The sequence below is a fragment of the Solanum verrucosum genome, unplaced genomic scaffold (genome assembly GCF_900185275.1).
Source record: "Solanum verrucosum unplaced genomic scaffold, falcon-dt-bn FXZP01000011.1, whole genome shotgun sequence".
Lineage (NCBI taxonomy): Eukaryota > Viridiplantae > Streptophyta > Magnoliopsida > Solanales > Solanaceae > Solanum > Solanum verrucosum.
The window spans coordinates 204,163-216,178 of NW_026020058.1; the positions used below are offsets into that span (position 1 = coordinate 204,163).

The following is a 12,016-nucleotide window of genomic DNA, read 5'->3' on the forward strand; positions in this document are numbered from 1 at the left end:
TAGTTTGTGTCTCCTTCATCCCTCCACCTATCCCTCCAGAAACTCCATCAGAAACCTCAACCGTCTCAACAGAAATAACAGTGGGGTTATGGGGTAAGGGGAGCCTTAAATCAATAACAGGTTCCACGTTACAGGAAATTCCTGCATTTTGATTCTTTTGGGAGTGCTATTCATTTTGACTGCTTGTTGAATTAACTAGCTTACCTGGATCATGTGATGGTTGATCCTCCTTGGTTAATGTCTTATTGCTGGTATCTAGACCATATAGGCTATTTGTAACCTGTTCCTACACATCTAAACCAATAAAATTATTGTTAGTAGGAACATTGAGTGTCATACCTGCCTGAGCTGGATTTTGCTGATTCTCCATGCCTTATTTATGCTGCAAGTCTTTAGGTTTCCACACAGTCTTAGGGTTGGCCTATTCTTGATGCTTATTTTTCTTCTTCTTCTGTGTCTGCCACTGATCTCTTTGGTCATATGATTCCTTCACCTGCTGCATTTTTGAAGTATCCTTCACTGTATTATTCACCTGCTGCAGTTCTCTTGTAATTTGATTGTCCTTCATTTCATTTTCTTCTTTGGTTCTACTCTTTTTTCCTGCACTTCAATAGCCAGCAAAACAAACCCGCCTTTTAGCAATTCTTCCTTTTTTTTCCCAATCAGCAATCAAAACCTACCATGTGTTCTCCATTTCTCATATGCTTACCCGCCAAGGTCTTTACAAAACTAGTTGAATCAAAATGTGGAGAAGCTGAAAAACTCACAGAACATTCACCACAAAAGGGAAGGATAAAAAATATCTTTCTCCATGTATCACTGATACAACAGTTTTGAAATTCTCTATGTATTAGTGATATAAGAGTTTCTGAAGTTCGTTATGTATCACTGATACAACAGTTCGCTTTGTATTTGTTGTTGTATCAACGATATAGAGAAAATTTAAAAAAACTGTTGTGTCACTAATACAATGTGAAATTTGGAAACTGTTGTATTACTAAGACAACAAATTAAAAAAATATTGTATTACTAATACTAAGCAACTTTCATAAGTTGTTGATTGAATATCTATTATAGGTTTATAGGAATGTTTGCTTGAATGTTTAAACATGGTATTAGATGTTTGATACTTCTCTGATTGGGTGTGAACAAGAATGAAATTTTAAAATTTTGGACTTAGTTTTAAAAAATTCTAAAAGCTCTAAAGCTCTTAATTCACTCACAAAACTTAAACTTTTAATCATTTGAATTCTATTTATTTACTTTCTTTCTTAATTGTGTCTATCCTATTAATTTTACTTATTTTTCCTTGGTAGTATCATCAACATTCAAAAATATTTGTGGAGGATTCAAGGTTTGATTTGGCATAGCACAAGTGTCATGACTAGGTAAGAAACTTTTATCATCTCATAACACATGATTCTGATAACTTACTCATGAATTTTAAAACTTAATTGTGAAGTATTTAATGATTTAATGATTGTTAGTTAAAGATTAAATACTGATATCTTCTTCTAGGAATTCAAATATCCCATCAAAGGATTGGATGAATTTAGCAAGGTATAGCAAAGAGTATATTGAAGGTGTTGAATCATTTTTAGATTTCGCTTACTCTTATGGAGATCCTCAAGAAGAGGAAATTCAGTGTCCATGTGCAAAATGTTGTAATATTCGTTGGACTCGAAGGAATGTAATATGCTATGGATTTGTTAAAGGCAATACTAGATGGATCAATCACGGGGAATGGGATATCAAGTTGAATGTTAACGATGATATGGATTACTCACGTGATGTTATTGATGGGTTGTTGAATGATCAATTTAGAGATGTTGCACAGGCTGAAGGAGTTTATGATAGTCCAAATGAAGATGCCAAGAAATTCTACAACTTAGTTGAAGAGGCAAGCCAAGAATTATATCCTGGTTGTACAGGATTCTCTAAATTATCATTCACAGTTCGTTTATATTTGTTGAAGTGTCTACATGGATGGAGCAATGAATCATTCACTTCTCTTTTAGAGTTATTAAAAGAGGTGATGCCTGAGTTGAACATTCCTCCGTCTTACAATAAAATCAAGTCTATGGTTAAGAATCTTGATCTTGATTATGAGAAAATTGATGCATGTCCCAATGATTGCATGTTGTTCAGGAATGATCATAAGGATGATGAATTTCGTCATACTCGTGGAGCTTCACGATATATTAAATCTCCTGAAGTTGATAGTGAGCTTGAGCCTTCAAAAAAACAACATCGAGTTTCAGCAAAGACTTTGAGACACTTTCCATTAATTCCTAGACTCAAAAGGCTATTTATGTGCTCAAAGATGGCAGATTCTTTGAGGTGGCATGACGAGGAGCGTTCTAAAGATGGAAACTTAAGGCATCCCGATGATGGTCTAGCATGGAAAGATTTTGATTGGTTGCATCCAAATTTCGCACTAGATTGTCGCAATGTGAGACATGGCTTGTCAAGTGATGGATTCAATCTATTTCGAACCATGAGTTTATCACATAGCACATGGCCAGTTATGTTGATGGTGTATAATCTGCCGCCTTGGATGTGCATGAAATCTGAATATTCTATACTTCTTTTACTTATACCTGGGTCGCGATCACCTGGAAATGACATAGATATTTACTTACAACCATTGATAGATATGTTAAATTTATTGTGGGATTCTGGGGTTGAAACATATGATACTTCAAGAAATCAAACTTTTCAAATGCGGGCAGCTCATATGTGGACAACCAATGACTTTCCTGCATATTCTATGTTATTTGGTTGGAGTACAAAAGGAAAGTTTGCTTGCTCTTGTTGTAACTATGGCACTAATTCTCACTATCTTAAACATAGTCGAAAAATGTGTTACATGGATCATCGTGTTTTTCTACCCATGGATCATCCATGGAGATCTAACAAAAGATCTTTCAATGGAAAAACTAAATTCAGGCCTCCTCCACCTTTCTTAAAGGGAACTGATGTGCTTAATAGCTTACATGATTTTGAAAATGTGTTTGGAAAGAAGTGAAAGAGATCAAATGATGGCCCATGGAAAAAAAGGTCCATTTTTTTTAATTACCTTATTGGCAGCACAACTTGTTACGCCACAACCGTGATGTAATGCACATAGAGAAGAATATAGTTGATAGCATACTTGGAACTCTTTTAGATATTCCTGGCAAAACAAAGAATCATGCAAAAGCCCGGTATGATTTGAAAGATATGGGAATCAGGAAGAACCTTCATCCAAAAGATACAGAAGATAGTAAGAGAACAAAGTTTGCAAAGGCGTGCTTCTCAATGACAAATGGAGAGAAATCAATTTTTTGTGGAATTTTAAAGACAGAAAAGCTACCTGATGGTAGTGCCTCCAATATATCTAGGTGTGTGCACTTGGATGAAAGAAAAGTGTCTAATTATAAAACCCATGATGCTCATTTCATGTTACATTACTTGCTTCCAATACCAATTAAAAGCATTCTTCCTGATCATGTGGCTATTCCTTTGATTCATCTTAGTTCCTTCTTCCGTCGTTTGTGTCAAAAAGTAATCACATTGGAGGAACTAGATGGCTTAGAAGTAGAGATCATAGAAACAATAAATTAGTTGGAGCGATTTTTTCCTCCTTCATTTTTTGATATAATGATTCATTTGCCTATCCATTTGGTGAATGAAGTGAGATTAGGAGGTCCTGTTCAAAATCGATGGATGTATTCCACTGAAAGAGAAATGGGTACATTCAAATCATACATTCGCAACAGACGTCATCTAGAAGGTTGCATAGCAGAGACACGAGTGGGAATAAATTGTATGAATTTATTCTCTAAATATCTACATAGGGGTGTGCATACCAGATTTAACAGAAGAGCCCGAAATAATGATGGATGTGACCCAAGTGATGCAGAAACTGTGAGTTTGTTTCCTAACAAAGGAGTTCCTTTAGGAGCAAAGAAAACTGATCCATTCATTATAGATAGCAAGTCACTAAGTCGGGCACATGCATACTTACTGGGAAATTGTGACGGGGTTCAAGAATATAATAGGTACCTTAATTTGAATGTAGTATTCTTTTTGTATAATTAATTTTTAACTTATTTTATTTATTATTTTAACAAAAAAAGTATATGTTGTGTAGAGAGAATGAGCAAGAGGTTAATAATCAGCCACGAAGATCTAAATGGAACAAGGCCAACGATCATTGTCTAAACTTCTCTCAATGGTTTGAAACTCGTGCTTTGCAAGAGGATGTGCCTGATTTGATAAAATAATTGTGTAGAGGACCAAATTCTGTTGCAAAAAGATATTTTGGGTATCTCATCAATGGATATAGATTTCATGTTAGGCAGCGTGATGCAAGGCGTAAAACACAAACTAGTGGTGTTACACTAGTTGCCTCAACTACAAGCTTTGCAAGCTCAAAGGATAAAAATCTTATTGCCGCAAATTTGACTTATTATGGCAGAATAGTTGATATTGTTGAATTAGACTATTACAGTCATTTTAAGGTTGTTCTATTTTAGTGTGATTGGTATGAGGGTAAAAAAATGATGCTTATGGTCTTACTTATGTTTATTTTAACAAGATATGCTCTCAGGAAGAGCCTTTTGTTCTTGGATCTCAAGTACACCAATGCTTCTATGTGCAAGATCCATATGATCAAGATAGACATTTTGTTATGAAGACTGTTCCGAGAGACTTGTTTAACATGGGTGATGAAATTGAATCTAATCTCCCACAAAGTTATGAAAACGAGCCATCTGAACATTTGATGGGACCATCTATACCAAAAGATAATGGTGAAGTACTCTTAACAAGGATTGATGTACTAGAAACAATTATTGATGTGCCTTCGGAGGAATTTGTTACTTAACAACTTGAAGTCGAGTATAAAAAGGAGTTTGAAGATGAGTCTGCAGATGAATTTGAAGATGAGTCTGCAGATGAATTTGAAGACGAGTCTGAAAATGAGTATGAACATGAGTCTGAAAATGAGTATGAAAATGAGTTTGAAGATGAGTCTGAAGAAGAGTTTGAAGATGACGCACCATGAGTTTCATTATTTTTGTGATCATATAGTGCTCACTTACTGTTTTTGTAATTTAATTGTTTTTTTGGTACAAACACATTAACATATCTAATATGTGGAATTGAATATTAGATCGCTACAATGTTTAAGTATTATGTTGGCTTTTTTCATGCGCCCAATTGTTGTTTTGTTAAGTAATTTATGTTGGCGTCTTATCTGATTATTATTTTATTGAGGAACCTGTACTTCTAGTTGAATATTGTTTTATTTGACTGTTTGTTATTTATATACTTATTTGTTTCCTTTTATTATCAGGCAGTAGGCATTAGAGGCAGAACAGTGAGCTCTGCAAATTGAAGTCACTCCTGGTTTTGTCGCTATCCTGAGTTCGTTGCTCCGAGAAAGGTACAATTATTTACCTTTAATTTTTCCTTGTCTGTTTCAGACCAAGAATGTTATGCGTTGTTGTGACTGAAATAGTGAGCTGCTAGTTTGTATCAGTTTCTTAGTTGATATGATTTGATCTGTTTTCTTAAAGTTAACTAAGTCTCCTTTAGTTTGTTCAAGATGGTCTGTAGTTCATTTAGTCGCGATTTTAAGAGTGTCTGCTATGTGTTCTGGGTTCTTGAAATGGGGTTGTAAAATCTTGTTGTTTACCTTTCTCTCCAAGTGTGGCTCAGTTCTCTTTTGAGCATCTTTTAACTTAGTCGTTGTATATCTCTGTCTAATTGTTTTCAAATGCTATTTGATGTTATGAGGCTTCAAGTTCTAATGTTCAATTTGATCAAAAATAGTTTGTCTAGGTCCTGATTTTGTTTGAATTTATAAAATTAGTTTAGTTGGGCTCCAGCTTCCCTGCTAGGATATTGTGTCTGTACAGGTTATAGAATCAGTTTATATACAGTGCTGGAAGTTTTGGAAATTCTGGAAACTCAGCTCCTGCAATCTACTATTATGCTATTATACAGTACTGGAAATTCTGGAAACTCAACTGCTGCAATATTATACAGTGCTGGAAATTCTAGAAATTCTGGAAATTCTAGAAATTTTGGAAATTTTGGAAACTCTGGAAACTTAGCTACTGCAATATTGTACAGTACTGGAAATTCTGGAAACTCAGCTGCTGCAATATTATACAGTGCTGGAAATTCTGGAAATTTTGGAAACTCTAGAAATTTTGGAAACTCTGGAAACTCAGCTGCTGCAATATTATACAGTGCTGGAAATTTTGGAAACTCAGTTGCTGCAATATTATACAGTGCTGGAAATTCTGGAAACAAGCTGATTTTCCTGCTTGTTGGTTTTTACTGCGTTTTAAGCCCCAAATTGTGTTCCATTTTGGAACACAAGTTTGTGGTGCTGTTTAGGGTGTCTTCACGGAGTCAAATTCGGACAGTTCGGTGAGGGTCCCACGATTCCCATTTTGACTCCAAAATTGACATGTCTCCGTTTGTTGTAATTTTAGTGTCTAAACGACTGTAATAACGTTGTGACTCTATTTTTTATAGCGGGGCAGCGTTTCGAGGCCGATCGGATAGAGAAAGCTTCGGAGAAGTGATTTTGAAGCGCGTGTGATCGGCCTACAGGTAAGCTACGGTTTCCCTCTCTTAGATTGAGCTTCAGAGTGTGAATGCATGTTGATTAGTTGGGATTTGGGTTGGTAGTTATTGAATCATGCATAGGTGTTTAGAAATCATGTTTTCCGCTTATTTCGAGAATTATCGTGTAACTATAAGCATGCTTTGTGTTATTAATTGACCCTCATCGCTATGTGAAGTGCTTGCATGCTTAATTACTGTTTATTTGAATCATATTGGGCCTTATTTTAGGTTTAACTAGGGCTTGCCTTAGAAATACATTATTCGAATCCGATAGGCCTTAGTTTTACCCCGACATTGCTCGACCGCCTTAGTTTGGGCCTTAGCTAGGTGATACGCTTGCTCCGATGATAGTTATCCTTATTTACCCGATGTTACGGCCTCACGTGTTAAGTCGGTGATGTTAGTTCTGCTTCACGATTTGAATTTGATTTTCAATTCGGTTCCAAGGACTTACATTGATTGGCTAAGTGTGGACGGCGTTCCACGGACATTTATGAGCGTGGATCGATTAGGAATCTTTTAGCAGTTACATTGGCACCTGTATAGAGCATCTGATTTAAGGTCCGGCCTCTATTGCCCAGATACTTATATAAAGCATCCGGTTTAAGGTCCGACCTTTATCGCCCAGATACTTATATAGAGCATCTGGTTTAATGTCCGGCCTCTATTGCCCAGATACTTATATAGAGCATCTGGTTAGAGTTCCGGCCTCAGATACTTGATATTTGTGATTGGTTACTTGGGTACTTTTGGTGAGCATCCGGTTCGAGGTCCGGCCTCCGTACTGTCAGATTCTACTAATTAGAGTTGAGGTTCTGGTCCAATGTTCTCCGTTCTTGGGTTCTTATATGCAATTCTCTTTAGTTATAGTTATTCTATGTACTCGTCGGGCTTATGGGGGTCCGTTCGGGTTTTTTTTTAACTTGCACACGAGTGTACCTTCTGGGCTTATGGGGGTCCAGTTAGGTGTAGTTAGCGTATAGATTACTTTAGTTAGTTCTTTCTACACTCGTGTGCATTCCATTGTTAGTTAGATTTTGGTTCTTAACTTCGATTTGTGTTATTATTTCTTTTCATATTGCCTTTACTTTTCAAGTTCAATCAGCCTATGATGCCTACTGGGTACCTGTTGTTTTGGTACTCATGCTACGCTCTGCATCTATTTCGTGATGCAGGTCCGAACACCAATGGCCAGCGTTGATCCAGTTTGGAGTAGTCTGATCCAGAGATGGGGGTGAGCACACGGCGTTTTGTACTATTTTAGTCTCCATCTGTGTATATAGACCTGTCTTTTACCTCTCGAGTCTATGTGGTCCACTTTTGGGACTTGTACTCGTTTTGTTAGTAGCTCTGTACTAGTGACTTCCAGGTTCTGGGAGGGATCTTTATTTGTATATATATTTTGGTTTGCTTTCGCCTGGTTATGTTGTTATCTTAAATTTTGCCTACTCTTGTTTAGTTTCTACCCTCAGACCCATTACTTGTTGTTCCGGGTTACGAGTTGGCTTACCTACTGGTGGGTTATAGTAGGTGCCATCATGATTCGAGGAATCGGGTTGTGACACTATAATTTCTAAAGAGTTGGAAATTCTGGAAAGATTTTGTGTGTGAGTTCTGCAGATGCAAAAGACATAGGAAGGACAATGTTTCAAAGTAATAAGCTATCCACCTGACTTCAAGTCTAAGAAAAAAACTTATAGTGAGGCATATGGGTTGCATATGATGTGATAGATGTGCAAACGTATGTATGTACTGAAATGCAAGCTCAAGGAACCTTCACATATGGCTTGAATACTAATGTACCACCATCTACTAGGAGTCGTCAGAATGGATCCAGGAGCACTAATGACTATGCTAAACAGTTGCTATAAATCAGTATATGCAGTAAAGTTCTAGTATCAGTGTGTTTTAATATTTTTTTACTTCATCAATAGAATTCCAAGCAATGTTGCCTATAGTCATCTGTCAACCTTATATCAAAATTATATTGCTGCTACTTCTTTCACTTAAAGAACCTTATTATTTTGTAGGTTTACTTACTATAGGGAAAGAAATCAAAGAGATTAAAACAAAGCGAGAAGAATGAATCAATCAGCAATACTAAAGAAAAAGGGTTCGAATCCAAACAAAGCTCAAAGTCCATTGAAGAATCCGGATTTTGATATGCAATACCGATCAAGTGCTGAATTGGCCAAAAAATTCAAGATCAAGAGAGAACAACTTGCAAATGAACGCAATGATAGAGCTAAGAAAGAGCAGGCACCAATACCACATAAAAGAAAGAATTCTGAGGATTTCACTCCACAACAAGGAAAGAGTAAATTGCCTAGGCACAAATCAGTAATTCAATCGTCTTCAAGGGAAGAGCTTAGAACCTCACATATGTTTGCAGGGAAAGGACAAACAAAATAGAGGTTATTTCAATCTACAAAGTCCATTCAAGAGAAAGGAATTAAACTTCCTATGAATAACTCTAGGTTCCAAACGTCATTCAAGGAAGGTGTTACTGCTATAGTACATGTGACTGGAACAACACTAGGTAATGGAGAGGTACAACATGATATTGAGGATCTACTGAACTTCAAATAGGTGAAGAGGAAGTCGGTCCAACCAGCCACCAATATTGATCAGTTTTTGGATAAGCAACAGATACACAATGAACATGATATTCATGATCTACCAAATTGCAAAAAGGTAAAAAGGAAGTCGGTCATACTAGCTAATAGTCTTGATAAGTTTCAGAATAATCAAGGGATACGCATAGATGATGAAACAAAATGTGATAACCATACAATAGCTGATGTCGAATTTATGCATGCTCCTATTATTAATGAACACAACAAAGGATTGGATGATCTTGTGGATCAAGAAGAACTCGGTGGAGATGAATGTGATGTACAAGAGGAAATTGACATTGATTGTAGTACAAAAGGTATGTCTTAAACCTTGTAAGATTTATTACTCGTTATAAAAGAAATATCTTATTTCCTTTTTGTTACATCAATCTAGAAATATCGAAGCCAAAAAAAGTTCGAGGACAAACAACATGTAAGGATATTCACGCAACAAAATTTGGAAGAAAGAAAGGAGGTGACATTTGATAAAGGACAATCAATGGGATCAACTAATAAGATAGTGTCAGAATTAAGCAACTTTATAGGAACAATTGCAAGGAATCCTAGATTCATCAGCTTGATGTACACTAGTTGGCATGCGGTGCCAAATGATACTAAAAAGCGCATGTGAGAATATATCAATGTAAGAACAATCACTTTTGAGATTTCATATTTATTTATTTTTTTACTTAGTGAAGCTAACTATATTTTATTTTGCATAGTCCAAATTTCTAATTCCAGCTGAAGGAAAGAAGTGGGTGATGACTGGTCTTCGTGATGCTTGGAGGCGACACAAGCAAAAAATTAAAGAGAATTTTTTTGATAAAAACAGTACCCTTGAGGATATGCTAGCAAAACGTCCTGATGGCATTCCAGATAATCAATTCCGCGAGCTGATCGAGTATTGGAAACACCCAATTGTTCAAGTAAGGCTAAAATAGTGCATTTCTACTCATCGACATATTTTGCATCATATCTATTCTTTTTTTTTTATTTATCAATTCAATTATCTCTTTTTATTTAATAATAGGCCATATGTGAGATGAATTCTCAAAACAGGAAAAAACAAAAGTGGAGGCATCGAATGGGACCTATTAATTTTGCAAGAGTATGTGTGGCATTTGTAATACTTAGCTGACATTTCTTCAAATATCTGAATTTCATTTTTTTGTACTTTATTAGAACATATTGATGTTTTTTAAATTTCTTTTGATATAATCTGTAGAGTGCAGCCAAAGACAATAGCGAAGAACCATCAAAGCCTGAAATGTTTATTGCAACTCGTACCAAGACGGGAAAGGAAATCCAGGATGATACCCAAGTTGCAATAGTAAGTTTTTTAAAGAGGATTAGTAGTGAATTTGATTCAGACTTAAAATTTATATATTGTGGGGAGTTTGACTCCATTGAATTTTATCACGCATGTCTTCTTCTTCTTCTTCTTCTTCTTGTGCAAGTGCGAGGAGATATCAATTCTTTGTCAATGTCGCTGAATTATTTGCTAGGAAAAGTTGTTAAATTTTTTTAGTTCTTGATCGATATCATAGGACTGGAAATGAAATAGTACTTACAGTTCACTATGGATGCCAATTTTATTCAACAGACTGAACTTCAGAATCGCCAAAATTCTGGGGAAACAGCTGATGATGAATTTAAGGCACTGTTTGGAAAGAAGAAGCCTGGTCCACTTAGGTGCTATGGTAGATCAGTGACAACAACTTTTTTGAAGAAAGATGAGGAAATTAACAATCTAAAACAAAAGCATGCCAATGAAATCACTCTTTAAAAGAAGAATTGAGAGAAGAAATGAGACATTTATTCACTCAATTGCTGCAAAACAATCCTGGATTAAATTTTCAAGATATACAAGGGTGTGTTAGATCTAACCTTGCTTCACCTATTGATGCAAGTAGCGCACAAGCTGTAAGATGCACAAATCTTCCACATTCTTCAAGGTCAGCTCATGATTCGGTTCTTCAAAAGGTATTTTGTATTTCACATTATCTGTTAATAGTCTACATATTTTTCTTTCTTCTATTTGAGCTTGTGTTCTTGGTAAAGATGTTCTGAACTTATTTTACTATCTTGAATCTTTGAAAGTTCAGTCTGTACTTTGTTTTTGTCACTCATTGTCTCCTTTCAGCTTCTATACCTATTTTTTTTTATATTTTTAGTTGTATGAGTATTGTATTGTGTTGAAGGAGGACTCTAGTGATTTTGGGTTGTAGTTGTGTACTTTTTTCCCCTGTTGTTTTACTGCTTTGAACTAGATGGTTGTTATGAGAGATAGTTTTAGTTTTCTTGGTTGGTTTACCTTTTGATTTATTGTTGGAAGGAGTCTGATCATTATCTTTCCCATTTTGCTGATTGTTATCACTTGTAGGGTCTGGATGATCCTTTTTCTTTGTTTCACTGGTAGGAGTAATAAGAACTTGCCTCCCTGAAATATTATCATTGTTGTCCTGAATTTTCTGCACTTGACCGTAACTTGTAGCATTAATCTGAATCCTGTTTGGAACTTGCTGTTTATTCTGAATGTGATGCTGAGGGGTAGCAGGGGCTCTATGGTCTAAACTATGGTCAATCTGATTGTTCTCATGCCCAGCATGAGACATATTCCCCCCTTTGGATACCCCATCCTGTAAATTAGTTGTGTTCTCCTGATACCCTCCTTCCAACCCTCCAATAACTTCAACGGCCTAATCCAGACAATTAACAAGGGGGTTCTGGGGTAGGGGAGTAGTAGAGTCAATACCTGTGATCCTTTTGCTTTC

General features: G+C 36.0%; 1 protein-coding gene and 1 pseudogene across 1 annotated transcript; both read left to right on the forward strand.

Moving 5' to 3' along the window:
• Positions 1-480: 480 nt before the first annotated feature.
• Positions 481-3,028, forward strand: LOC125823228 (uncharacterized). The gene is made up of 2 exons (XM_049502629.1): positions 481-548; positions 1,519-3,028. Exons 1-2 carry the CDS (start codon positions 481-483, stop codon positions 3,026-3,028), a joined length of 1,578 nt encoding a protein of 525 aa, XP_049358586.1.
• A 7,256-nt stretch (positions 3,029-10,284) lies between these two features.
• LOC125823229 (uncharacterized) lies at positions 10,285-11,312 on the forward strand (annotated as a pseudogene).
• Positions 11,313-12,016: the final 704 nt, after the last annotated feature.

Excerpts from the sequence above, each read along its gene's own strand:
- LOC125823228 (XM_049502629.1), top strand. The coding sequence starts at position 481 with ATGATTCCTTCACCTGCTGCATTTTTGAAGTATCCTTCACTGTATTAT. Across the intron at positions 549-1,518 it reads TCACCTGCTGCAGTTCTCTT|GAATTCAAATATCCCATCAA; the intron begins GTAATTTGATTG and ends ATCTTCTTCTAG.